This window comes from Halichoerus grypus, chromosome 13, assembly GCF_964656455.1.
Source record: "Halichoerus grypus chromosome 13, mHalGry1.hap1.1, whole genome shotgun sequence".
Taxonomy (NCBI): domain Eukaryota; kingdom Metazoa; phylum Chordata; class Mammalia; order Carnivora; family Phocidae; genus Halichoerus; species Halichoerus grypus.
The window spans coordinates 87,218,000-87,242,061 of record NC_135724.1 but is presented as its reverse complement, the minus strand read 5'-3'; the positions used below and the strand labels follow the sequence as shown (position 1 = coordinate 87,242,061).

The 24,062-nt window shown below is 50.3% G+C and overlaps 1 protein-coding gene and 2 long non-coding RNA genes across 7 annotated transcripts in view; 2 read left to right on the top strand and 1 right to left on the bottom strand.

The window, feature by feature from the left end:
- Positions 1–24,062, bottom strand: part of HVCN1 (hydrogen voltage gated channel 1) — a 35,808-nt gene that overhangs the window by 6,551 nt on the left and 5,195 nt on the right. For all 3 annotated transcript variants that reach the window (XM_078060993.1, XM_036080046.2, XM_036080048.2), the window contains 3 exons: positions 23,682–23,721; positions 4,839–5,117; positions 354–458 (listed from right to left, as the gene is read on the bottom strand). In XM_078060993.1, coding sequence (XP_077917119.1) covers positions 354–458; positions 4,839–5,117; positions 23,682–23,702 — 405 coding nt within the window. In that variant the 5' untranslated portion in view covers positions 23,703–23,721. The remainder of the gene's footprint in view (positions 1–353; positions 459–4,838; positions 5,118–23,681; positions 23,722–24,062) is intronic.
- Positions 1,346–20,010, top strand: LOC118527925 (uncharacterized). 3 transcript variants are annotated; one of them, XR_013443512.1, is made up of 4 exons: positions 1,346–4,711; positions 5,320–5,504; positions 6,637–7,998; positions 8,218–9,345. It is a non-coding gene; the product is annotated as an uncharacterized LOC118527925 (long non-coding RNA). The 3 variants fall into 3 exon arrangements; XR_013443513.1 differs by lacking the exons at positions 1,346–4,711; positions 8,218–9,345 and adding exons at positions 17,739–18,022; positions 18,434–20,010 and having other exon boundaries at positions 5,126–5,504; positions 6,637–6,820; XR_004913349.2 differs by lacking the exon at positions 1,346–4,711 and having other exon boundaries at positions 5,126–5,504.
- Positions 21,405–24,062, top strand: part of LOC144379941 (uncharacterized) — a 120,050-nt gene continuing 117,392 nt past the window's right edge. Inside the window, exon 1 of the long non-coding RNA XR_013443510.1 lies at positions 21,405–21,460. This is a non-coding gene — a long non-coding RNA (uncharacterized LOC144379941). The remainder of the gene's footprint in view (positions 21,461–24,062) is intronic.

Below are 24,062 nucleotides of genomic sequence, written 5' to 3'. Positions count from 1 at the left end.
CACAGGGACCACGTCAGAATGTTGACAGGCCGAGAAATAGCCCGTCTGCCGCTGAAGATGGGACAGTGTCACTGTCTTGGTTAGATCCTCCCTCTAGAAGCAGTGACACGCCTCAGCTCAGTGGTCTAGCACCACTCGAGCTTCAAGCCATCAAGTGAAATGAGGTTTCCTGCTTATAGCAAATGCTTGTCTATAATTTGGAAAGAAGACGTCTTCCCTGCTCTTTGGTTAAAAGCACCCAGTCAACTTAGTCTGTTAAGGACTTGCTACTCCCAGGAGGGTGCTATCTGCCCCTCTCTGCCCACCTCAGGAAAGGTGCAGGGAATGGTAGTCAAGGGCTGCCAGCACCCTACCTTGGCGGCATAGTCATTCTTGTCAAGCTCGATGATCTTCAGGTCCAGAATGAGCTCGGCGAGCACCAGGAGGGCATCCAGAATGACCAGGCAAATGATGATAACCTGCAGACCAAGGGAAGGAGTGAGAAACCGTGAGACCTAAAACGTGACCCTCCTTCCATCTTTAAGGGCCAGAAGCATCTAGGGGAAACCACTGGGTGAAGATGCCAAGGATGGAGGCACCTTCCAGGCCTGTCGGCCCCCCGGGCAGTGCCTGTCCTCCTAGCGCTGTTCTGCCTGGCTCACTGAGTGACAGTCACCACCGGTCTTTCGTATTCATTCACTGTCTCTCAGCATCTCTCAAGCCAAACTGCTAATTCCTAGATGGCAAAAAAAAAGAAAAATTTTTTAAGTTTTAATTTTCCTATTTCTGGAGATTTTCTTGCCAGGGTACACCCAGAACAGATGCTCAATAGATAATTAAAAAGATCCGCCTCAGAGATCTGAGTCATGGAAGTCCCTCCAGGGACTGCCTGCCTTGAGGCAGTTGGATTCAGTGCTGCCCACTGTGCACACAGCACGGCTTCTGTCTGGAACCGTCGGTCCCGGCCCGGCTCACACGGGCTCGTCGGGGGGCGCGGGGCGGATGGAGTCCGAGCCTTCCTGGGCACCGAGGAGAGGTGTGAGAAAGGCCATCTCGGGGGCTCTGCGACCTGCCGGCGGAGGAGGCCGCTGGGGACCAGGGCGCCAGGAGCGTGTGCTCTCACCGATGGTGGGGGGCCCACGGGGACAGAGGTGGTGGAGACGCTGCCGGGGGCTCTCGTGGCAGGGTGGGGGTGATGGTGTCCGGTGGGGGAAACGGCAGCAATGCGAGGAACCCCAGCGGCCACCTGTGACCCCTCTCTTCCCTTGGGAATCCTGGCCCCCCACTGCCTCCCTCGGGGCCCCGCTTCCTACGTCAGACGCGCTCAGGTAGACTGTGCAGGTTGCTCTGCCCTTTTCCGCCGGCGCCTGCGCTCGGGTTGAGACCGACCAGGCCGCGGGAAAAACGGCCTCGGGAACCTTCGACCGTCTCAGCCCGCGGCCGGTCACTTCAGTAACGCAAGCGTTTGAGGACGTGCTTTACTGCGGAAATTGCCTGGCAAAGTCATGACGTTTTCACACATATCCAAATTCAGCAGCTCGATAAAGACTCAAGCCTCCGGCGGGTGGTTTTTCCTTTTTCTTTCTTTCTTCATCCTTGGTTTTATTTTAGAGCTAACGGGACGTGAGCGCTCATCTGGTCTAAAACCAAGGCACGGAGACATTAAAAACTGAGTGACTATTCAGCCAGAGAAGGGACGCAGCCCTGCCCCGCGCCGCAGCGGGTGCCCGCAGAAGCCACGGCGCTGAGAGAAGCCGGACAGAGCCCGCGCGGCGTCGGATTCCGCGGCCGTGAGGAGGCCGGAGCGGGCACGTCCGTGCACAGAGCTCATCGGCGGCTCTCGGGGCCTGGGCCCATCGTTTGCTGGGTACCGGCTCTCCTTTTGGGGTGATGGGAGCGTTCTGGAACGAGACGGTGGTGGTGGCTGAACAGCATGTGGAAGTGCCACATAAACACCACTGAATTATTCACTTCACAATGACCAACTTTATGTGAATTCCTCCTCAATTAAGAAGAGCAAGACAGACCGACCCCGGGTCACAAAACTACAATGCTTGCGTCCCAGTCCTGGCCTCTGTCAACTAATCCTCAGAACCGGAATTTGCCGCTTCACAGGGCAGTGCTATTTCTGAGAGGAGTCACGTCACAAAGAGAAACGCCGAGAATTCAGGGAAGCTGGTTGATTCCACGTCCCGATGGGGCAAAGAGGGCCGGGCCCAGCCGGAGAATGCAGTGGTGGGGAGCGCCGGCTACGGGGCCGCCAGCCCTGGGCCGGCTCCCGAATTAGCCTCGACCCTGGGCACATCTCTCAAGACCCATGAGCCTCCGGTGTTAACGCTAAGCTTCAACGTCCTCTTGGAGAAAATGGGGTTGACCACATTTTCCACCCTAGATTGACAGTGGGAGCATGACATGAGGTAACACGTGAAGGGTACTTATTCCAGGACTCCGCCATAGTGAGCAGGTAATGAAGTGAAGCTCCTCGACCTTCATGACTATCCTCCCCTGGCTCAGCTACCCTGTCCACCCATGGATTCCACAGAGGCCCAAGACACTCTGTATTCTCTCCCTTGCTTGTACCATCCTATATGAGAAGTGATGGCAATTATATATCAGGTCACCTAGGCTGCTTCAAACCATGGGAACAGGTAGAGAGAATGCATCCGAGAAAGGGATTCCAGAATCCTCTTGCACGCTGATTCTACTGGCTGAGATCAAACCCCTGAACTGGTATCCCCGCTCCATGGTGGTCCCCCTGAGCCCCTCTACAAATCTAGTCCTGTCACTCCCTCCCACCCATACATGTAGATTTTCCGTGGCCGCCCACTGCCCACAGATGACCTTCTAGTACCTCCTCTCTTGCCAAGGTCTCCCTCTACTTGCTACACGTAAGCCATATGGACCCTTCTCAATTCTAGGAATGCGGCAGATCCTTTCCTATCTTGGGCCCTTTGCAAATACAGTCTCTCTGCCTGGAAACTTCCTCCCTTCCACATTTACAGAGCTCACCCCTGCCCAACCTTCAGGTGTCAGATGAAATGTCGCCTCCTCCACCACACGTCCTCTGACACCCAATCCTAGGTCAGGTGTCTCCCTACCGCCAGGATCTCTCAGAGCCCCCTTCTGTCTCCCTACAGAGGGCTTCTCTTCACTTGCAACCAGCATCAGTCTGGGTGATGGTTCCTGGAGTGCCTGACTCTCCACAGACCATCGGTCCTCCGAGAGTAAGGACAGGGGTGTACCTGCCGTGCTTGCTGCTCTGTCCCCCGCACACAGAAGTAACTGCTCGAGAAATCACTGTCCAGTGAATGACTAAGCATCTCTGCTTATGTTTCAGTGGTCAAGCTGCTTCTCCAGGAGGACTGTCCTTAGAGGTCCTGGCTCAGCGGGCAGCCCTGTGGCCCAGTCAGGAGATGAAGGACCTCCCAGAGCAGGGAGGCCCAGGGTTCCCCTTGCAGCTGGAAGGAAACTGGCTCCTTCCTTCTGCTTCTGAAATTGAGGGTTTGGGATTTCAACCCCAACAACTTAATACCACGTTTCCTTTCCTGTCACAGCCACAGAGGAACGCACGGAGCTGCGAGGCCTGCTGGGGGTGTTTGGCCTGCTTCGTTTCTCTAAGCTACATGAAAGCGAGAAAAAGACCAAAATAATTTTTTTTTTCTATTTTACCCTGGAACAAAGTCAGTGGTGGGAGAGGCAAGGGCTGTTTGTGCTTCCAGAAGGGAAGTCAGCTCTAGGGAGGCACTGATTTATTTCGGTTTAGGAGGACACCTGCTACAGGGTCCCCGGATTGGCTCCACGGGACCTGGGCGGACAAGGGCCTGCATGCTTCCCCAGTGTCCTGGGCCTCCTGCATTCTCCAGGGGCCCTCAGAACAGGTTTCCAGACACCCAGGGCTGGGGGCTGAGACAGGGCCCTGCCACACTCAACCTGCATTTTTGTCCTTCAAAGTCGGAAGATGCCGACAAAGAACCCTTCGCTGTTCTTTGAAGTCTGCGTGTCCCTCTCGTGTTCTCCCGTAAGCGCACCCGGAGGTCAGCTGTGGACTACACCAGGCAGACTGCTCCACAAAATAGGAGACTGAAGCCCCCAGGGTGATACTTCTGGGAGGCACAGGACCCTCTTGGCCTTGTTCAGCTCAGGGCAGGCACTCAATGTTTGCCGAATGAATGCAGGAACGTTTTCTCTGCCTCCAGTGTTTACCCTTTGTTTACTTTTTGTGTAGGTATAGTAAAATCTGCAAAACATAAAATCCACCATAACAAAACTGGAACCATTTTGAAGCTGGCGTATAGTTCAGGGGCATCAAGCACCTTCACAAGGTGGCGCAAGCATCACCGCTACGAATAGTTCTGGAACGTCTTGATGACCCCACATGGAAACCTGTACCCATTAAGCAGCCCCTTGCCATTCTGCCCTCCCTCCAACTTGGAACCACCAGTCTGCTGTCTGTCTCTCTGGATTTGCCTCTGCTGGACATTTCGCATCAACGGACTCAGACAACATGTGGTCTTTTGTGTCTGGCTTCTCTCACTGAGCGTCACCTTGTCAGCGTTCATCCACTCATAGCAGGGGTCACTGCTTCATTCCTCTTCCCGGCCGAGTGTGGACAGCCTACGTTTTGTTCATTCACTCATCAGGTGACAGACCTTGCACTGACTTTGGACAGTGACTTACTTTATCCCCGGTGGCACGGGATCTGCCCAGCGCTGTACGGGGCGCCTGCCGCAGGGTTAGTACTCAGGTGACAGACGTCGAATGAACAGGGCGGTGGCAGAGCTAGGCCCCCACCCCGGCCTCGTGACTCTTGGCTGATGGCTCTGCCCCACCCCGGGCATCTTGGGCCTCTGCCCACCTACCTGAAACCTGTGGGAGCTGAAGAGCTTCCTCAGTGTGGTCCTGAAGTCGAGGGGGGGCCGGGGCACGGGGACGGGGGCTGCCGTTGGGTCGGGGGCTCTGCCCTCCTCGCTGGACGCAGGTGCCGGGGACGTCTGCTCCTCCTCCTCGTCGTCCTCCTCGTTCTCCCATTTCTTGTAGTTGATGTTCCAGGCATGGTAATCGTCCCCAACGACAGTGAAGTGCTTCAAGAACTTGCTCATCCTCTTGGCTGGAGCCACTTTGGCCCTGCGGGAGCTGGCCTGGAGAAGGGGGAGAGAGAGCCAGCGCTCAGCCAGGGAGGCCCTCAGAGCCCGTCCAGACCACTCGGACCGCACGCTGCTCTGGCGGGGAGCAGGGCCCAGGCTGGGCCAGGCCGCGGGGGTGAAAACAGCCCTGGCCCTCAGAGCACCATGCAAGCAGGGACCGTGAGGTCACGGTGGTTTCTTGTGCTTTTATTTTTAGAATCCAGGGTCTCAGTGCCGGTGAGGCAACAGGAAACCCCAGAACCCATCAGGCCTGTCACTACGGTCTGGTTGGCAATAACCAATGAAATTGGTACCGCAGCCCAGTCACAAAATACCCACCACGTGTAAATACCGGAAGAGCGGCCCCATGGTTCAGAGACATCATAACCTGAAAAACCGGAGGTGAGAGTTGGCGGGGCAGGGGTGTGGAAAGCCAAAAGTAAAAGTACCCAGAGTTTCACAGAAAAGTGAGGGCCGCCCCTTTCATGCCACAGATCAGTTCTTGAAATGTGAGTGGCAAATAGATTTTCCTAAGTGCAGCCAGTGCTATTTTAAGTACATGATGGACAGTTGTTTAAAGACAAGTGACTTCAAAGCAAAAAGCAAATAATCCTCCTTTTGCCCAACTGACCCTACCAGATATCAAATTTCCTATAAAGTTCAATAATGAAAACTTCAGGGTATGGGTCCAAGAATGGGCAATATGATCAGTGGAACAGGAAAAAAGAGCCCAATCAGACCCAGACCCCAGTAGGGAACTGGATGTGATGGTGGTGGCCGTACACATCAATGGGAAAAGGCTGGAGAGGTCAGGACACCTGGACTTCATGATAGGAAACAAACAAACAAAAAACATAAAAGATCCCTACCTCATACCCTACAGAGAATAAATTTCAGATGCATTAACTGTAACATATATAAACTAAAAAAAAAAAAAACAAAAAAACAAAACTTTAAAAGTCTTAGAACAAAAGATAGGCAAGTATCTTCATGACCTTCAAGTAGGGAAAGGTTGCTTAAATAAGACACAAAACAAATGGATAGACTTGCTTCATCAAAACTAAAAGCTTTTATATTTCTCTCTCTCTCTCTCTCTCACACACACACACACACACACACACACACACCACACAACCCTAGAAAGACACACCACAGACTGGTTGTGACACACATATTTGCAATGTACTTAAAAGACATTGTTTAGTGTCCAGAATATATAAAGAAATCATACAAACTAAAAAAAAAAAAGACAACTCCCTTGAAAACTGGGCAATGGATATTAACAGGTGGGTCACCTAAAAGGAAACCCAAATGGCAGAGACACAACCTCACGAGGACTCAGGAAAATGTGAATGGCAAGAATTCTAAAGTCTGCAATAGCAAATGTTGGCAAAGATGTGAAGCAGTGGGGGCTCTTGAACACTGAACATAGGAATTGACGATGGCACCATCATTTTGGGAAACAATCTGGCACTGTTTTGTCAAGTTGAAGCTGCGCATATCTTTCTTAATAATCTAGTGATTCCATCCCTAGAAAGGCTCCAAAGAGAAACACCGCTGCATGTGCTCAAATCAGTAGCTTGTTCGGGAATGATCACTGCAAATGTTCACCTAAATGATGGGAGACAGAGGAAGGAGCCTTCTCTCTTCACGTGATGGACTGCTAGACAGCAGTTAAAATGAACTGCATTACTACATGTCACTGATGACATCCACAGGTACCCACTTGGCAGCACTGAACACACAGGAGGTCACTCCTGCCTTCACTGGCTTCTGGGATTCCATACTCTCCTGGTTTTCCTCCCACCTTGATGGTTACTTCTTACCAGTCTCTTGCTGGATTCCATAAGAGGAAGACCCTACATTTAAGTATTGACATGCCCAGGGCTCAGGTGTCTCTTCTCCATACTCAGTTCCTAGGGCTTCTCATTCAGCAGCATAGCTTCAAAAGCCATCTGTACATGGATTATACAGAAACGCTATCTCCAATCCAATCTCAGCTAAGGACATCCACCCTTAGTTACCTAAAAGTTGTCTTATACCTAGTAGCATGTTCAAAGCAGAATTATTCATTTGCCGCCCAAAATGTCCCCATATCAGTTTAGGGCATTTCATTTGTCTAGTTCCTTAGGCCAATAACTTTGGCATCATTCTTTAAATGTCTTTCTCCTCATTCAATACTGACGTAGCAGTAAATTTCGTTGGCCCTGCCTGTAAACTACTTTCCAAGTAAGACCACTTCTCCCCATCATTTCCTGCTATCTCTTGCCTGGATTACTACAGCAGCCTCCCTACCTCCTCCCAATATCCATTCTTCATCCAGCAACTCGAAAGAACTTTCTCAAATATAAATGAGATCACGTCATGCCCTTCCTTAAAACTTTCACATGTTATTTTTTTTTTCAGCATCCTCATGCCTTCTTCCTGGAAATGGCTTCCCCCAGACATCTGCATGGTTCACACCTTCACTTGGGTCAGGCTTCTGCTCAAATATCACCTCCACTGAGACCTGGTCTGGTCGCCCTTCCCCAGTCACACTGCATCCACTTACTCTGCTTCATTTTTCTTTTCTTTTCTTTTAAGATTTTATTTTTAAGTAATCTCTAGACCCAATATGGGGCTTGAACTCACAACCCTGAGATCAAGAGTCTCATGCTCTACTGACTGAGTCAGTCAAGTGCCCCTCATTCTTCTTTATTGTACTTATTGGTGACATTATATATGAATTGTTTATCTGTTTATTATCTGCCTACATCCCCGCCCCCAGACTCTAAGCTCCATGAGAGTGGAACTTTTTCCATCTTGTGCAAATTGCCTACCCAGTGTCTTGTACTTAATACACACTCAAAAACACCCAAATATCTAAGTGACTAAATGAATACATAAATGTGGATAGGTCTTTTTTTTTTTAAAGATTTTATTTATTTATTTGAAGAGAGAGACACAGCGAGAGAGGGAACACAAGCAGGGGGAGTGGGAGAGGGAGAAGCAGGCTTCCCGCTGAGCAGGGAGCCCGATGCGGGGCTCGATCCCAGGACCCTGGGATCACGACCCGAGCCGAAGGCAGACGCTTAACGACTGAGCCACCCAGGCACCCCTACATAAATGTGGATAGGTCTTTACAAATACGTTGGGAGCACCTGATGGGTCATGAGATCGAGCCCCACATTGGGCTTTGCACTCAGTGGGGAGTCTACTTAAAGATTCTATCCCTCTGCCCCTCCCTGTGCACATGCACACACGTTCTCTAATAAATAAATAAATCTTTTAGAAAAATTAAAAATATGTTGAGTTTAGGGGCACCTGGGTGGCTCAGTTGGTTAAGTGTCCGACTCTTGATCTTGGCTCAGGTCATGATCTTAGGGTTGTGAGACTGAGCCCCACCTCAGTGTCTGTGCTGGGCATAGAGCCTGCTTAATATTCTCTCTCTCCCTCTCCCCTCCCCCCACCCTCTCTCTCTCTCAAAAAAATATATATGTTGAGTTTAAAAGGAAGATATAGAAGAATATGAATATAATACCACTTAAGTAAAAATTTAAAAATACATGCAAAATATTACTACATGCTGTTTTGGGAATGTGTAAAATGGAAGTGTAAACATACAAAAGAAGGGGATTTTTGCTTCTGGTCATGATAGAGTAACTGGTAGCAGATTAGTCCTCTTGCCATAAAACAAAACAAAAAACTATAGAACTGGATAAAATGCATGAAATTTACAGTGGTCCCTGAGAGAAGAGAAACAGATGAGGTGAGCCCCCACACTCACCCTGGCTTTCTGCCTAGAGGTGCTTTCTGGACTATGGTAACAAGGGTATTGAGCCTCTCTCCCTCAAGAATTTGCATGGCAAAGTACCTGAGAAAAGGAAGCTCTGCAGAGAAGGAACTCCAAAAATCCAACTTTGGCTGAATTCTAAACAGCCGGAGATGACACAAGGCTGGGTTAGGAGATGTGTGAGTTCCAAACATCCACAGTAGAGATGTCTTGTTGAACACCCTGAGCATTCAGTCGAAATTCCAGAAAGGTTTAAAAGTTTTTAAACCTTTTAGTAGGCATAATCTGGCCCTATAGTAAGAACTACCTTAGACCTGGGACGCCTGGGTGGCTCAGTCGTTAAGCGTCTGCCTTCGGCTCAGGTCATGATTCCAGGGTCCTGGGATCGAGCCCCACGTCGGGCTCCCTGCTCGGCGGGAAGCCTGCTTCTCCCTCTCCCACTCCCCCTGCTTGTGTTCCCTCTCTCGCTGTGTCTCTCTCTGTCAAATAAATAAATAAAATCTTTAAAAAAAAAAAAAAAAAGAACTACCTTAGACCTGTCCCAAATACACTTGGGAGGGGGGGTGGGGTGATGGGTTAGCCTGGTGATGGGTATTAAGGAGGGCATATACTGAATGGAGCACTGGGAGTTATATGCAAACAATGAATCATGGAACACTACATCAAAAACTAATGATGTATGGTGATTAACATAACATAATAAAATAAAAAAGGAAATGTTAAAAAAAAAAAGAAGAAGAAGCCTTGAAAAGATCAAGCAGATCCCCAGGTAAATTGACTGCCTGTTGGAACAAAACTCAAATTCTACTAGGGAGCACAACAAAATACACTCAACAGTGTAGCATTTATAAATGTATAGCATACAATAAAAAATTAGTAGACAGATAAAGCAGAAAAACTTGGCCCATAACCAGTAGAAACACTAGCTTACCAAAATGGACAGAGATAATAGAATTGGCCAATAAAGACTTGTAAATAGCTATTATAAATATGTTCAAGGATTTCAAAGAAAATATGAGCTTAATGAGAGAACAAATAGAGAATCTTAATAGAGAAATGGAAACTGTAAAAAAAAAAAAAAAAATCCAAATGGGCTCAAAGCTGATTAGATACTGCAGTACAAAAGATCAGTGAACTTAAAGACAGAGCACTCATCAAGTGGAAACATGGTGAGAAAAAAGGCAGGGGAAAAAACCCAGAGCCTTAGGGACAATATCAAGTGGTCTAATGTACATGTACCTAGGATACCAAAAGATGAGAGAGAGATTGGGGCAGAAAAATTTAGAGAAATAATGGGCTTAAAAACTTTTGAAATTTGATGGAAAAATATAAACATGTGGATCCAAGAAGCTCAATGAACACCAGGGAGGACAAACATAAAAACGAATGGACTCAGAGAGACACCAAATTCATGATGGTGGTTGCCCTTAGGGAGGGGTAAGGGCTAAAAACAGAAGGAGTCAAAAAGCACTTGAATGCTATCTGAAAAACATCTTTTTAAATCACACAAAGATTTGAGGAAAATAGGACAAAATGTTAATAGCTGTCAATTTAGGATGATTATATAAGTACTTGGTAATATTTGTATTCTTTTTTTTTTAAGATTTTATTTATTTGAGAGAGAGAGAGCACGAGGAGGGGGGCAGAGGGAGAGAGAGGAGAGGGAGAAGCAGACCCCCCATTGAGCAGAGAACCCAACATGGGGCTCGATCCCAGGACCCTGAGATCATGACCTGAGCCAAAATCAAGAGTCAGGCGCTTAACTGACTGAGCCACCCAGGTGCCCCAGTATTTGTATTCTTTTATATTTTTACACTTTTCAAAGTAAAATAAAATGATCTCTCTCCAACAATACACCTTTGATGCATACTCAGATCTTTTTCATAATAGGTTTCAAAAGCTCAGGAAAGGTTAGAGTCCAAAGAGATTACCTGGTCTGTTCTCCCTACTATTTCGGAGATGGGAGCACTTAGGAGATGGGCAGCCAGGGCTTGCTCAATGTCTCAGTGCACTTGGAAGTAGAGAACTCAAACTCTTTTGCCCTCAGTCCACTGTCCTTTCATCTATGAAGCCTTGTACATGTCCAAGCTCCCAATTTGGACAAAGTATACCACCTCTCTCAGAAGCCTCCTTGACCCCAACATTTTGATAAGTGCCCTGGGGAAGTCCCCACTCCAAAGACTGCAGGGTGAGGTTGGAGGTGATGAGTGTGGAGAGGGTGGTGCTCCAAATGCTCCGTCCAAGAATCCCATAGTTTGGATTCCAGATGGCCTCCTCTACCCTGTCTTCCATATAGTTCGAGTGCCTTAGGAGCTCCCGATTTGAGGCTTCCTCAGATACTAAGAGGTCCAAGGAGAGCTTATGACCACTGCATAACCTCCTGAGAGTGAACCTTGTGGTTCTTTCCTCATCCATGATCCTGGAGCCTGTCTGGCTTTCCTCTCCCCACATAAGCTATTCATTTCTTCCTCTTCTACCACCCCAGTACAAGCCTTCATCCTGTCACTCCAAAGACTGCAACGGCCTCGGGGGGCCTGGGTGGCTCAGTCATTTAAGCGTCTGTCTTCAGCGCAGGTCATGATCCCAGGGTCCTGGGATCGAGCCCCACCTTAGGAGCCTGCTTCTCCCTCTCCCGCTCCCCCTACTTGTGCGCTCCCCCCCCGCCCCCGTCAAATAAATAAATACAATCTTTATTTAAAAAAAAAAAAAGACTGCAACAGCCTCCTTGTGAATTTCTCTCCCTGGACCCGGTTCTTACATGCATTCTCTAACCAGTAGCCCAAGCAGGCCTAATAAGCCCTCATGCCTGATCTTAGCACCTGATCATACCACTGCCCCCTGAATTTTGGATAAAAATCCAAGATCCTTCCTATGATGTACATGGCCCTGTGGGATCTGGCCTTTTCTCCTTCCCCATGACCTGCTCACCACACTCCAGCCACGCTGCTTGCCCTCCTGTCCCTCCAAGCTCTGCATTCTCCCCAGGCCCAGGATTCACACAGGCTCTTCCCTCAACCTGGACTACTCTTCTTCCAACTCTGAGCTTGGCTCACTTTTACTCAGGCTTGACCCTTCCTCAGAGAGGCCCTCCTTGACCCCTAAAATCTAAATCAGACCCCTTCTCAATTTTATAACCTCTCTATTTTTTACAGTTTCTAAGCAGAATTTTTTTTTGTGTGTGGCCATTTATTTATTACTCTTCTCTCCACACTAGCAGTTAAACTCCATGAAAGCAAGGCCTGTGTCCCCAGAGTCTCATGGGACACTGACCTAGAGCAAAAGGCCATCAAGCATCCGCTGGCTGAGGCAGTGGTTCCCTGTCTCCCCTGCTGGGCGGCAGCTTATCTCGGGCTGGCCCCTCCCCTGCTAGGCTCCCAGGGTTGACCAAGGGCCAGGTCCGCAGCTATGCTGAAGCCCTCTGAGCAGCTCCTGGCCATAATTTTCCCCCCTAAAACACTTTACCTGGCAGATGGAAACTTCCAGTGCTAGTTCTCAGCATGGTGGGAGCCTTCAGGTGCTTTGCAAAAACCACATTTATATTTTGCAGGAGAGGAAATTTTTCTTTCTGAAACCATCGACCAGTAAAAAGCAACTTTCAGTAATCTGGGATGAAAATATTTACGGCACCCAGCGGAGCAGAAAACAACTCTGGTTTTAAGTCAAGAATAGGACATACCAAGAGCAGAGAAGTTTCAGAAAAGGTCAAAGATACAGTTGATCATGAAAATGGTGTGGGCCTCAGCAACCTCACGACCCACTTTGGGCTCTCGGGTTCCACCCCCTGCCTGGGCGGGTGGGAGGACTGACTCAGTAGCTACACAGAGCACCGCCCTCAGTGCCTGGCCTGGAAAAGCCCCCCCATAAGTGCCCACTGTTCTTCTTCTTCAGCAACGCAAACTCTCATTTCCACTCCTCGGCTTACCGGCCCACTGCCTGCCTCTGCAGCCCCCCGACTCTTCAGTCCCATCAACCGATAGGGTCCCTTTGGGGCTTAAGCTAGATTGAGGAGTTGTTCCTGTCACTTGCAACCCCCAGAATCGAGACCAGTAGAGTCCTTGGTGCTGGACACTCCCCATCTCCATGTCCCCCACATTAACCTTCGCTGTCCCACTACATCCTGACCCCTCTCTTTCCAGGATCACCTTTCAGTCTCAAAGCCCACAATGGGGTTCCCACCCTGACCGTCCTGCTTCCACTCACTGTTGACTTGGTTCCATTGGACCATCTCGCCTCTTGATTTCTCTCCCAGCTCCAGCCACACTCCTCAGCCTCCATGTCCCTGCCCCCACGCCACTGGAAGTCCCCTACACCCCAATCCTGACCCTGTGCTCATGCAGGGCAATTCTCCCCCCTTTGGTGGTCTCAGCACACCTGTGTTCTCAACACTGAGAACATGTGCAAATCAGTCTCATGTGCAAATCAGTCTCTAGCCTGAAGTCTGCTATCCTGCCAGGTCATTAGTTTGGCTAGGACCCAAACTCAATTTCTTATCTTTCCCCCAGATCCACTCTTTTTTTTTTTTATTAAAGATTTTATTTATTTATGTCAGAGGGAGAAGCAGGCTCCCCGCTGAGCAAGGAGCCTGGTGTGGGGCTCGATCCCAGGACCCCGGGATCATGACCCGAGCCGAAGGCAGATGCTTAACGGACCGAGCCACCTAGGCACCCCTCCCCATATCCACTCTTCTTCCGTTTCCTTAGCATCACATCAACCCTGCTGCCCAAGCCAAGAGCCAAAGGTCATCTTGGGCTCCTCTCTCTCCCTCAAGGCTTGTCAATCTATCCTCCTAAACATGGCTGTTCCCGCTGCCCCTTCTCTTCTCTTACTCTCTCCTGCTGCCAGCACCTCTTGCCTGGATGCCTGCGCTGGCCTCCTTCCTCACCTGGCCTCCTGCCTGGTCCTTTCTCCACACAGCAGGGGCCAGGGTCCCCTTTCTGCAGTGACCACGGGGCTGTGTCCCAGCTCTCACCTGCCCCCTCCCCCAGGATCTTTAGCCTCCCACCCCGGCCCCTGCCAACCACCGCCTTCAGGACAGAGGCAAAGCTCTCTTGGTCTCCCCAGGCCCTGGTCTCCTCCCCAGGCCCCCTGCCTCTGCCACACCCCAGCCACACCCAGTGCCTCATGGTTCTAGAATAAACCTCACTCCCTCTTGCTTGAGGACTCCACACACCTGCACCCACTGGCTGGTAGATCTTTTGCCTTTTGCACGCTGTTGCTCTTTCAGATCTTACAGACATCTAGATTCTACCTCCCCGGGAGGCCTTCCTTAGCCGCCACCTGCTGCGGGAGCCTCCTTCCCCTATTTCCCTGTCTTGCCACTTCCTAAGGAGTGCTGGGGCATCTCGCTACCGTCTGTCTCCTGCTCTGGTCCGTGAATCCTGGGAGGGCAGGTGCTGACTCCTCCCTCAGTCACACGGAGGGGGTCGGTAACTATTTAATAAGTGAGTGAACAGCGAAGCGCAAGAGCTACCCCTCAAAGGTAAATGGATCGCCTGCTTCTCTTTTACACATGACAGGTATCATACCAGAAGGATCACTGCCTGGGAGACAGGGGGGCAGAAATGGGAAAAACAGACCTCGGAGAGAGAGAAAAAATGTTCTTGTGAACATCTCTTTTTACAGGCTCGGTCAGAAGCTGCCATCTGTAGGAGGGGGAAAGTCCCTATTTTGTGGTCATCCAACAATCACAGAAAAAGGTACTTCTAAAGAAATTTGGCAGACTCCTGATGTCCCTTAAGTCCCCATTTGCCTGCTGCCTCCCAGAGCCTACTTCTGGGGACCTGATTTGCTTATCATTCAACATCTGCCTCAAACTCCAAGACGACACAAGAGCAGTGACATCTCTTATTGCTGATTGTTTATTTTGTTGTTTTATTATATTAACATACCACTAAAGTTCCTTAAATGCACGAAATAATTTTATTCCTAACAACCCCCTAAGGTTGAGGCCATCATTTTGGGGCTTGGTGAGGCAGGTGGCTTGTCCCAAGTCACGCACTTGGAAAATGGCAGTGCCAGGGTCTGCTCCCGGGCTGCTTTGACTTGGAGCCCATGTTTCAGAGCACATGGCTGAGAGAAAGCCACGCAGCCAGGGGCTGGAGATCTGCCTTCTAGGGCAGTTTCGTGGGTTGCACTGTGGCTGCCCCCAAATTCATGTCCACGTGGAACCTCAGAATATGACCTTGCTTGGAATATGGGTCTTTGCAGGTGTTAACTAGTTAAAAGGTCTTGAGATGAGATCATCCGAATTTAGGGTGGGCCCTAAATCCAATGACTGATGTCCTTATAAGGAGGGGACCATGTGCGGATGGAGGCAGAGACTGGAGTGCATCTACAAGCCAAGGATGCCAAAGATTGCCAGCAACCACCAGAAGCTGGGAGAAAGGGACAGAACAGATGCTCCCTCAAAGCTTCCAGAAGGATCCAACCCTGCCAAAACCTTGATTTTAGACTTCAAGCCTTCAGAACTGACAGAATACATTTCTGTTGTTTTAAGCCACCTGGTTCGTGGTTATTCATTAAAGCAGCTCCAGGAAGCTAAGGCAGAGAGTATGCGCCCAAGTCAGCCTATGACGGGTGGCCATGGGTGGCCTGCTCCCTCCTTTTCTTTGTGGGCCACACATCCATCCTGCACTCTGAGGAGAAAGCAGGCTCCTTCAGAGGTCACAAAACCATTGGGAAAAGCCCATTTCTTTTCTTTTCTTTTTTTTTTTTTTTTAAGATTTTGTTTATTTATTTGACAGAGAGAGACACAGTGAGAGAGGGAACACAAGCAGGGGGAGTGGGAGAGGGAGAAACAGGCTTCCCGCGGAGCAGGGAGCCCAATGGAGGACTCGATCCCAGGACCCTGGGATCATGACCTGAGCCGAAGGCAGACGCTTAACCAACTGAGCCACCCAGGTGCCCCGGGAAAAGCCCGTTTCTGCCACCAATCCTGGCAAAAACTGCTTCCTTTTGCTCACAGCTTACAGGCCACTTCCACCCACTTCTGCTCTCGCTTGATGCTTGTAACAATCCTGAGAGGTAGGCAGGGCAGGCTCTCCACTCCACAGAAGGGAAACTGAGGTGCAGGGAGGAGAGACCAACTGCCCAAAGTCACATAGTGTGGCAGGATGACAGAGGCTAAGGAAGAGGGCTTGTAAATGGGTATATTCTTCTTAGCAGAGCAATGGAACAGTTTCTTTCATCTTTTGAAAAAATGTATGGGGCTGCCTGGGTGGCTCAGTTGGTTAAGTGCCTGCATTCGGCTCAGGTCATGCTCATGGGGTCCTAGGATCGAGCCTCACATGGGGCTCCCTGCTCCTCGGGGAGCCTGCTCCTCCCTCTGCCTGCCGCTCCCCCTGCTTGTGCACACACTGTCAAATAAATCAATAAAATCTTAAAAAAAAGAAAAAAGAAAAAAATGTTTGAGTCTCTCCAATGTGCCAGGCATGGGAGCAAAGCAGGGGGTCAGCCTTAACCAGTTTCTATCAAAATTTAAAGTCCCTATCATTTGACCTGACAAGGGACTCACACATAAGCACATGGATGCTCCCTAGCGCCCTGCTACAACAACCCAAACCTGGAAATGACCTCAAAGTCCATCATTAAATACACTGTGCAGACCCACACTAGAGAACACTAGGCAGCTATTCAGAAGGCAGTCAGCTGGTGTACCTGTAGGCATGCGCACAGAAGGGTGTCCTTGATCTATATGAACTCTAAGTGAACACCAGCATGTCACGGACCAGATTGCATCATATAATGCCATCTTTGTTAACAACAGACAAAATCGCGGCGCCTGGGTGGCTCAGTCGGTTAGGCAGCCGACTCTTGGCTTCAGCTCAGGTCATGATCTCGGGGTCCTGGGATCGAGCTCCATGTCGGGCTCTGCGCTTGGCATGGAGTCTGCTGGAGATTCTTGTTCTCTCTCCCTCTCCCTCTGCCCCTCCCCCTGTTCTCTCTCTAAAATAAATAAAATCTTAAAAAAAGCAGACAAAATCAGGGCACCTGGGTGCCTCAGATGGTTAAGCGTCTGCCTTCGGCTCAGGTCACGATCCCAGGGTCCTGGGATCGAGCCCCGCATCGGGCTCCCTGCTAGGCGGGGAGCCTGCTTCTCCCTCCGCTGCTGCCTCTATCTCTCTCTCTGACTCTCATGAATAAAAAAAAAAAAAAAAAAGCAGACAAAATCAATAACCCAAACCAAATGGTTCCCTCTGGAAGGGAGTGGGGTTGGGTTGGAGGGTGAAGAGAAACTTTCAAATTTTATTCTATTAGATTTAACCATAAGAAATAGCCATTTTTGGAGGGAGATCCTGCCTACAGAGAATTGAATGGTGAATGAAGTATATGGGGGTCAGGCAGGAAGGAGAATGAACCAATATACATTACTGGAATCCCTGGATCAGAAAACCAAACAATGGAACAGAACAAATACCTAAAAACAAAGATACGTAAGGGGTAGAGCCAGCATATGAACTCAAGTCTCCCAGCTTTGTTCTTTCTATAACGGTCTGCTAATGAGGGGAAAATATGGCAGAAAAGCTGATGTCTCGAACAACAGCAGAGGATTTTGTGAGAGGTAGAATCAAGGTTCTGAGGTGCAATCTGCCCTCCCTTGGCAGATGGGGAAACTGAGGCCCTATAACAAGGCAAATGCCTCCAGTCAGCAGACACTCCCGGACCTGTGCCTGGGTCTCTCGTCTTCCAGGCCGGGGCACTTAAAACCTCCTCGGAGAAGCTGTCCCCTAGCGCCCACTTTCCCTCCCCCTCCGCCCACGACCTGCTCATCACGAAGCCCTGTACCACCTACTTCTCCCCTCCTCTGCCACCGCCCCGGCCTCACCTCCACCTCCCAAAACCTAATCCTGTCACTCCCTGTGCAGAACAGGCTTGAGGCTGCTCTCCTTTGAAAGGCCTGCTTGGCCCTTGGTTGGCATCTGGAAAGTTCCACCACTCCCTGATATGAACAGCTCACGGCGCCTAGACTGTGTACACGATGGGGCTGATGTTGAATACTTGCTTTCCTTCGGGGAGTCTGGAATTCTGCAAGTGCTGGGCAGAAGGGGCCCCTGTGACCAGCCCCCCGCAGAAACCGCAGGCACGGCGTCTCTCCCAGGTTTCGCAGTGGACACTGGACCCACACGGTCACCACTCCTGGAGGAACTGAGTGAGTCCTGTGTTTGAGACTGTCACCCACCATCAGGGCCCTTCCTGCCCGGCAGCCTGCTGTTGCCTGCTGAACACAGCCTGGATGGTGGAATGACCCCCCCCCCCCCGCACCCAGCAAACCTCTCCTCTGGGGGGTAGACAGGGCGACTTCCAGCAGCAAGGTGACCTACCCCAGTGCCGCCCCCCCCAACCCCCCGGGGATGTGTGTTCTGAGGAATGCCTATTTTTAAAATCAGGGAAGTCTTTAAATAAGCGTGGCAGCTTTTCCTTCTCTAGGGTGGGGAGGAAGTCTGAGGTTGACAAAAACAACCATCGCTGGTGGGGGACTGCTGCTTACGGGCCGAGGAGCCCGACCGGGGGCCCAGGCTCCCCCCAGAGATGCGGCAACATTTCTCTCCTTTTCCTGCAGGGTCAGGATCCCTCCTGCCTTCATGAGAGTCGTCTGCCAACCCGGGGAGGCAAGAGGATGGCGAGGCTGGCTGGAGATGATGAGGGGAAAGAACATCCCATAGCAGGAGCCGTAGTGTTAACTAGCCCCCCACCCCCCCTCAGCACCTGCCATTTCTGAGCTCCTTACAAAGCCCTCAGGTGACACATTGCAACACATTGTTTGGCCTCAGGAGAAGGGGATTGAAACACTCCCATTTACAGGAGAGGCCAAACAATCTGCCCCAGGGCTCACGGCCAGTGAGAAGCAGAGCTCTGATTTGGAGGCAGGCTGCCTGGCCCAGAGCCCCCTCCTCTTGCAAGGACCCCTTTGACCACTACCCTGGATGGACTGGGCTCCCAGCTGTGAGGAGCTCAGCGCTGTGCAGGGAGCTCAGCCCAGTGTTACTCCATGAGAAAAACACACTTTAATCCTGCCTTTTCATACACACTGACATACGTGTGTTCTACAACCAAAGTTTCTAAGTGCGAGCCCTCTTGTGGCTTCCATTTTTATTCTATTTCATTGCTTAACCGACCAATAGCAGCCCATTAATGGATTTCAGGGGTCACCAATGAGTTGAGTTTGAAAGACACAGGTATGGGGAGGATGCACCCAGTCTATTTCCCTGGGGTCGGGAGATGACTGCCAGAGAGGAGACAGCCCTGTCCAAAGTATGTGACATCAGCCATGTTAACTGGGAAGTATAAGTCACATTATTTTATTATGAAAGCATAAAGAAAACGAAAACATAGCAAGAAAAAAAACCCAGTTATTCAGCCAGAAACGAAGACCTATCACCAGTGTGACTGAGTCATCCAGGCAACTCCCAGCCCCAGTGTCTTAGCAATGCTTTGGCCGGGTGGGGGGAAAAGATGGGGCGAACAGGAGTAAGGACACCCCTCTCGCCCACGGAGAGAGCAACCCTACCCAGCCACCGTCTAACTAGTGCCTCTCAGCCCTGGCTGCACTTTGGAACCACCTGCAAGCTTTTAAAATACCCAAGGCCTGGGTCCCAGGCCCCAAGATGATGATTCAGTTGGTCTGGGGGTGGCCTGGGTGTTGGGATCTCCCATGTGCAGCCAAAGTGGAGTACCAGCACTGTAAATAAACCTGAAGCCTCCAGATGCCTCAGGAGAAATATGCAAAGGGCTACTGCAACCTCTAAGCCCACTGGCTCCCAGGTTCCCCAGATGCGGCTGGTGACACACGATCATCTGAGAGGGGGAAGAGGTCAGCTAACGGCTAAGAACCCAGCTCAGCCTCATGACCCAGCGAGCAGGCTGTCTTTGCTGTAGCCTGGCCCCGGCTCAGTGAGCTGCTTTTGATCCTCACAACCCGAGAGGAAGTATCATTGTTCCCATTTCACAGAAGAGGAACTCTGAGGCACAGGGAGGTGGGAAGGGCTCTCCGCAGAGCTGGCTGTGGGTAAGACAGGTCTGAAAAACTCTGCCAGTTTCTCCTACGACACCATCATTTGCCCCTCAAACACCAGGGCAGCCGGATAATTCAAAAGCTCCTAAAAGCAATTCTATTAAAACAATTTTTTAAAAACACAATTAACTCCACGAGGGTAAATTACTAAAAGGAACTGGTCCTTCGAATCAATAGAGGCTCAGTTGTACAGGTGGTCCTGACCCAATATTCCCCAGCGCTTGTCAGCAACTTGTACTGGCCTCCGCGTCACGACAAAAAGGTTCCTGTGGCCCCCCCACAATTGTCAGTGCCCTCCCCGCAAAGTGTGTCCTCTGTTCCGCATCCCAATTCTGTGCTTCTGCTGTTTCTGTGCCTTTAACCCCTCCCCCCACCCCACCAGTTCCCTGGCTCCATTCAGACCCATGCGCAGCACAACAACCCACCCCCACCCCTGTCTCCAGCTTTACCTGCTGTCATTCACCCTAACGAGCAGACCTTTACCCTCGATCTATTTCTTTTAGCATTGCGAAAACCGAGCAAAAGAAAAGAAATTCACGATAATCCCAACACACCAGACTTCTCCTCCGCCTGAGGTCTCTTTCTCTCTAATCAAAGACGGCAGACAATTTTGTATCTTATTTTTCCCACTAGTTACGTGCATCAGATTTATGCCTTCTTAATGGCCAAGAAACTTCACCAAGAAGTTAATGCTCTCACTATTGCATCTACTGATTACTCCTCATTTTTAGCACCTTATATCACCAATTCGAAGACCACATTTCCCCAGAGCTTAACATTCCTGAAATCTGGATGTCTCACGAATGACCGGTTTCAGCGTTCGGTCACATTACATCACAATAAACGGCAGCATTATGTTCTCCGTGGGACAAAATAATGGCGCATCTACTATGAGTGGCGCCTGATGGGCTACGAAATATGGTGCTCGCAATTCGTTTCCTTCTTACGGGTTATTTCCTTTTAAGTGAGATGACCAGGTTTGATTATGGACATTTTCATGGTTCTGGACACACACTGTTGAATTTTTGTCCAGAACAACTGTATGGGTTGATCCAGCCGCTCACTAGGTATGAGCTGGCTTCACCACGGAATAACCAGCATTGAACATTTTGGCTTTTTTTCCCTTTTCATAGGGAAGTACAAATGAAGGAAAGTAGGAATTGTTTCCATTTGCCTTTGATTAATAACAATCGCTGAACTCCTGGAGTTGCTCCCTCTCGGGTGGCAGGCCCTGTGCGTCCAATGCCTTACCAGGAAGGGTCACAAGTCCATGGTGAGGACTGTCGACCCCACTCATGACCGCGGACACGGAGGCTCAGGAAGGTTCAGAAACTGGTCTGAGGTCACACAGCCCACAAGGGGCGGAGGCAGGATTTGAATGCTGGCCCTGAGCTGCTTTCACCGCGGCTCACGGCTCACCCCCAGGAGCAGGTGGTGGGCTAGCATCTCCCAGATTGGCAGGAAGTCCCGCTCCAGCACTAGGCTTCTCCCGGATGAAAGTGCAGGCTCCTCAGCCGGCCACGGCGGGGGGGGGGGGGGGGGGGGGGGGGGGGGGGGGGGGTGGGCGGGGGGGGGGTCCTCCTCCATCACCGCCCCCACCCACCCCCCCTCTGCTCTATGGAGCTCTACATAAGCCTGCTTCCTGGCCTTTGTCCATGCTGTTCCTGCCTCTAGAAATGCCCTTTCCTTGGACCCCATGAGTTCAAATCCCAAGGCCCAGCTCAAAGGCTGCCTCTTCTGCAGAACCTTCCATGACCCTCCAAAGGAAAGGAGACTTCCTCCTCTGAACATCAGTCTCACATTTTACATACACACCACTGCCATTGTCGCCCCAGATTCTGGGCACTTCGCTCACAAATCCCCCCCCCCCCAGTGCCGGTGCCACGCCCCTGCTCCCTCCCCTCCTTGCCGGCCCTCCACGTCCTTGCTGGTATTTCTACCCACTTCCACAGGATACCAGAGAAACTTTTCCAAGTTCAGGCCTGATCGGTCGCTGCCCTGCCTGCCCACTGTTCTTCGCACCACCCCCAGAACCTTCCGTGTCCCCTGGGCTCTGCCTGGCCTTGTCTCTCCAGACTTAGCACCTCCTGGCCCCCCATCACGTTGCTCCACCCTGGCCTCCTTCAGGCCTCGCTTCCACCTGCCTTCTGGCCTCTGCATAGGCCGCTTCCTCTGCCAAGACACCCTCTCCGTCTTCCCCCCGTACCTGGTTCCCTGCTCCGGCCCTCCAGATGTTGGGTCTGGAGGCCCTTCTGATCTCAATGGCCCCAGTGAGGGGCCCACATGAACCATGGCCTCTCCTTTACAGCTCTGCCCATGTGCATCTTCACACATTCCGTTTTGGGACTTGACAGGGGTCTGTCGCTCGGCCAGAGGAAGCCACAGGCAGGCAGGGACCCGTGCTTTCCTGCTACGGCCTGACAACTGTGGTCCGTGCCAGGACACAGCTGGTGCTGATAAACATCTGTTAGGTGCATGAATGACCGAGGGAAGGAATCCTCCCCAGCGAGCCCTTGTTGCCCCTGTGATCCCCATTCCCTGCTCCGTCCCTGCCAGGGGTGAGCTCTTCCCCCTGGAGACCTACCCTGTCTTTGGGATAGACTGTGTTTGAGAAGCATACAATCAGCAGTGAGTAATTAGGGCATGGAAGCCAGGCAGCATGGGTCCGAACCTCTCACCAGCTGTGTGACCTTGGGCAAATTGCTAAACCTTGCTGTGCTTCAATTTCCCAAGCTGTAAGAGGGGGAAAGAAATAATAGTACTTTTAATGCACAGGGTTGTTGTGAGGACTAAAAAACCAAATACACAGAAAGCCCTGAGCACATGCCTGGCGCAGAGTGAGCGCTCAATAGATGTTGTTCGTGTTATTATTGGTACTGCTCAGCCGCCATATTTTATTTAATTCAAAGATGAACATTCTCCCCAGATTCAACATTTCTGAAGTCAGAACTGGTAGCATCTAGAATGGGCCATTTTCCCCCGCCACACTGTAAACAAAAAAAAAGCCCTAAAATCCAAGTGACTCTTACAAAGAAAGGGGGCATCATTATCATCCCATGACCCTGCTTCTTGGACCTGCCCTGATCACCCTGCTGCTACCCTGAGCCTCCGGCTCTACCTGCCAGGCTCCTGGAACCTCCCAGGGAACAGCAGAAATGGAAGCCAGCATTTCCTTTCCACCTTGTCCTCACCCTTCACAACAGATGTCCCCCCAAGCCCAACAAACCTGCACCGCAGATATCAAGGACGGAGTTTAATAGTTGCTTGGGATGATCACATGATACAAGAGGCAAAGCATTTGCTCTGGAGTCAGGCCCGGGGTGAAATCCTATTTCTGACACTTTCTACCTGTGTGATCTTGAGCAAGTGGCTTTACTTCTCTGGGCCCAAGTGTCTTTATCTGTAAAATGGGCAGTAGGGAAAAGCCACTTAGGGACTATCAGCCTAGCAGTTTGAGATCACGGTCTCCTCAACTCTTCCTGACAAGCCTTCAGGAACAAGGATAATTTTCTCTCCCTTTTCCAGATAAGGAGATGGAGGTCTCAGCGATGTGTCACGAGGCCACATGGTTATTAAAATGCAGAGGTGGGATTTGAAGGATCTGATTCAGATTATTAGGCTATCTTGAGGTCTGTGAATTCCTGCTATAGTTTTCACCTTTGTGACTAAACGCTTCGGTATGGCAGAAAGAGCCCAAACAGGTGTTTTCCCTTTATCCTGTTTGAAACACCAAACAGAATTGTCTTCAAGCCTGGGGAGGTCCTTTAACGCTGCTGGTCCACCAGAATTAATTTACCTTTTCATCCCAGGTGGCCATTTTCCTGTCCTCTCTGGATCTGAAAAATAAGAAAACATTTGTCTAAATCTGACATCCTGCTATCATTTATCTTAGTATGTGCTTTGCAACACTTTGTTACCAATTATTTTTAACTTGCTTATGTTAACAGTGTCTGAAAATAACATAAAGCTCAAAGTGTATGCAGAAGGACGCACACCCTTGGTGTATATCCAAAAGAATTGGAAACAGGCCCTCAAATACATATACACAAATACTCATAGCCAAAAGGTGGAAATAGCCCAAGTGTCCGTTAGGGGATGAATGGATAAATAAAAGCTGTTCTATCCATACAATGGGAATGTCATCCAGCCATAAAAAGAAATGGAGTCCTGATCCGTG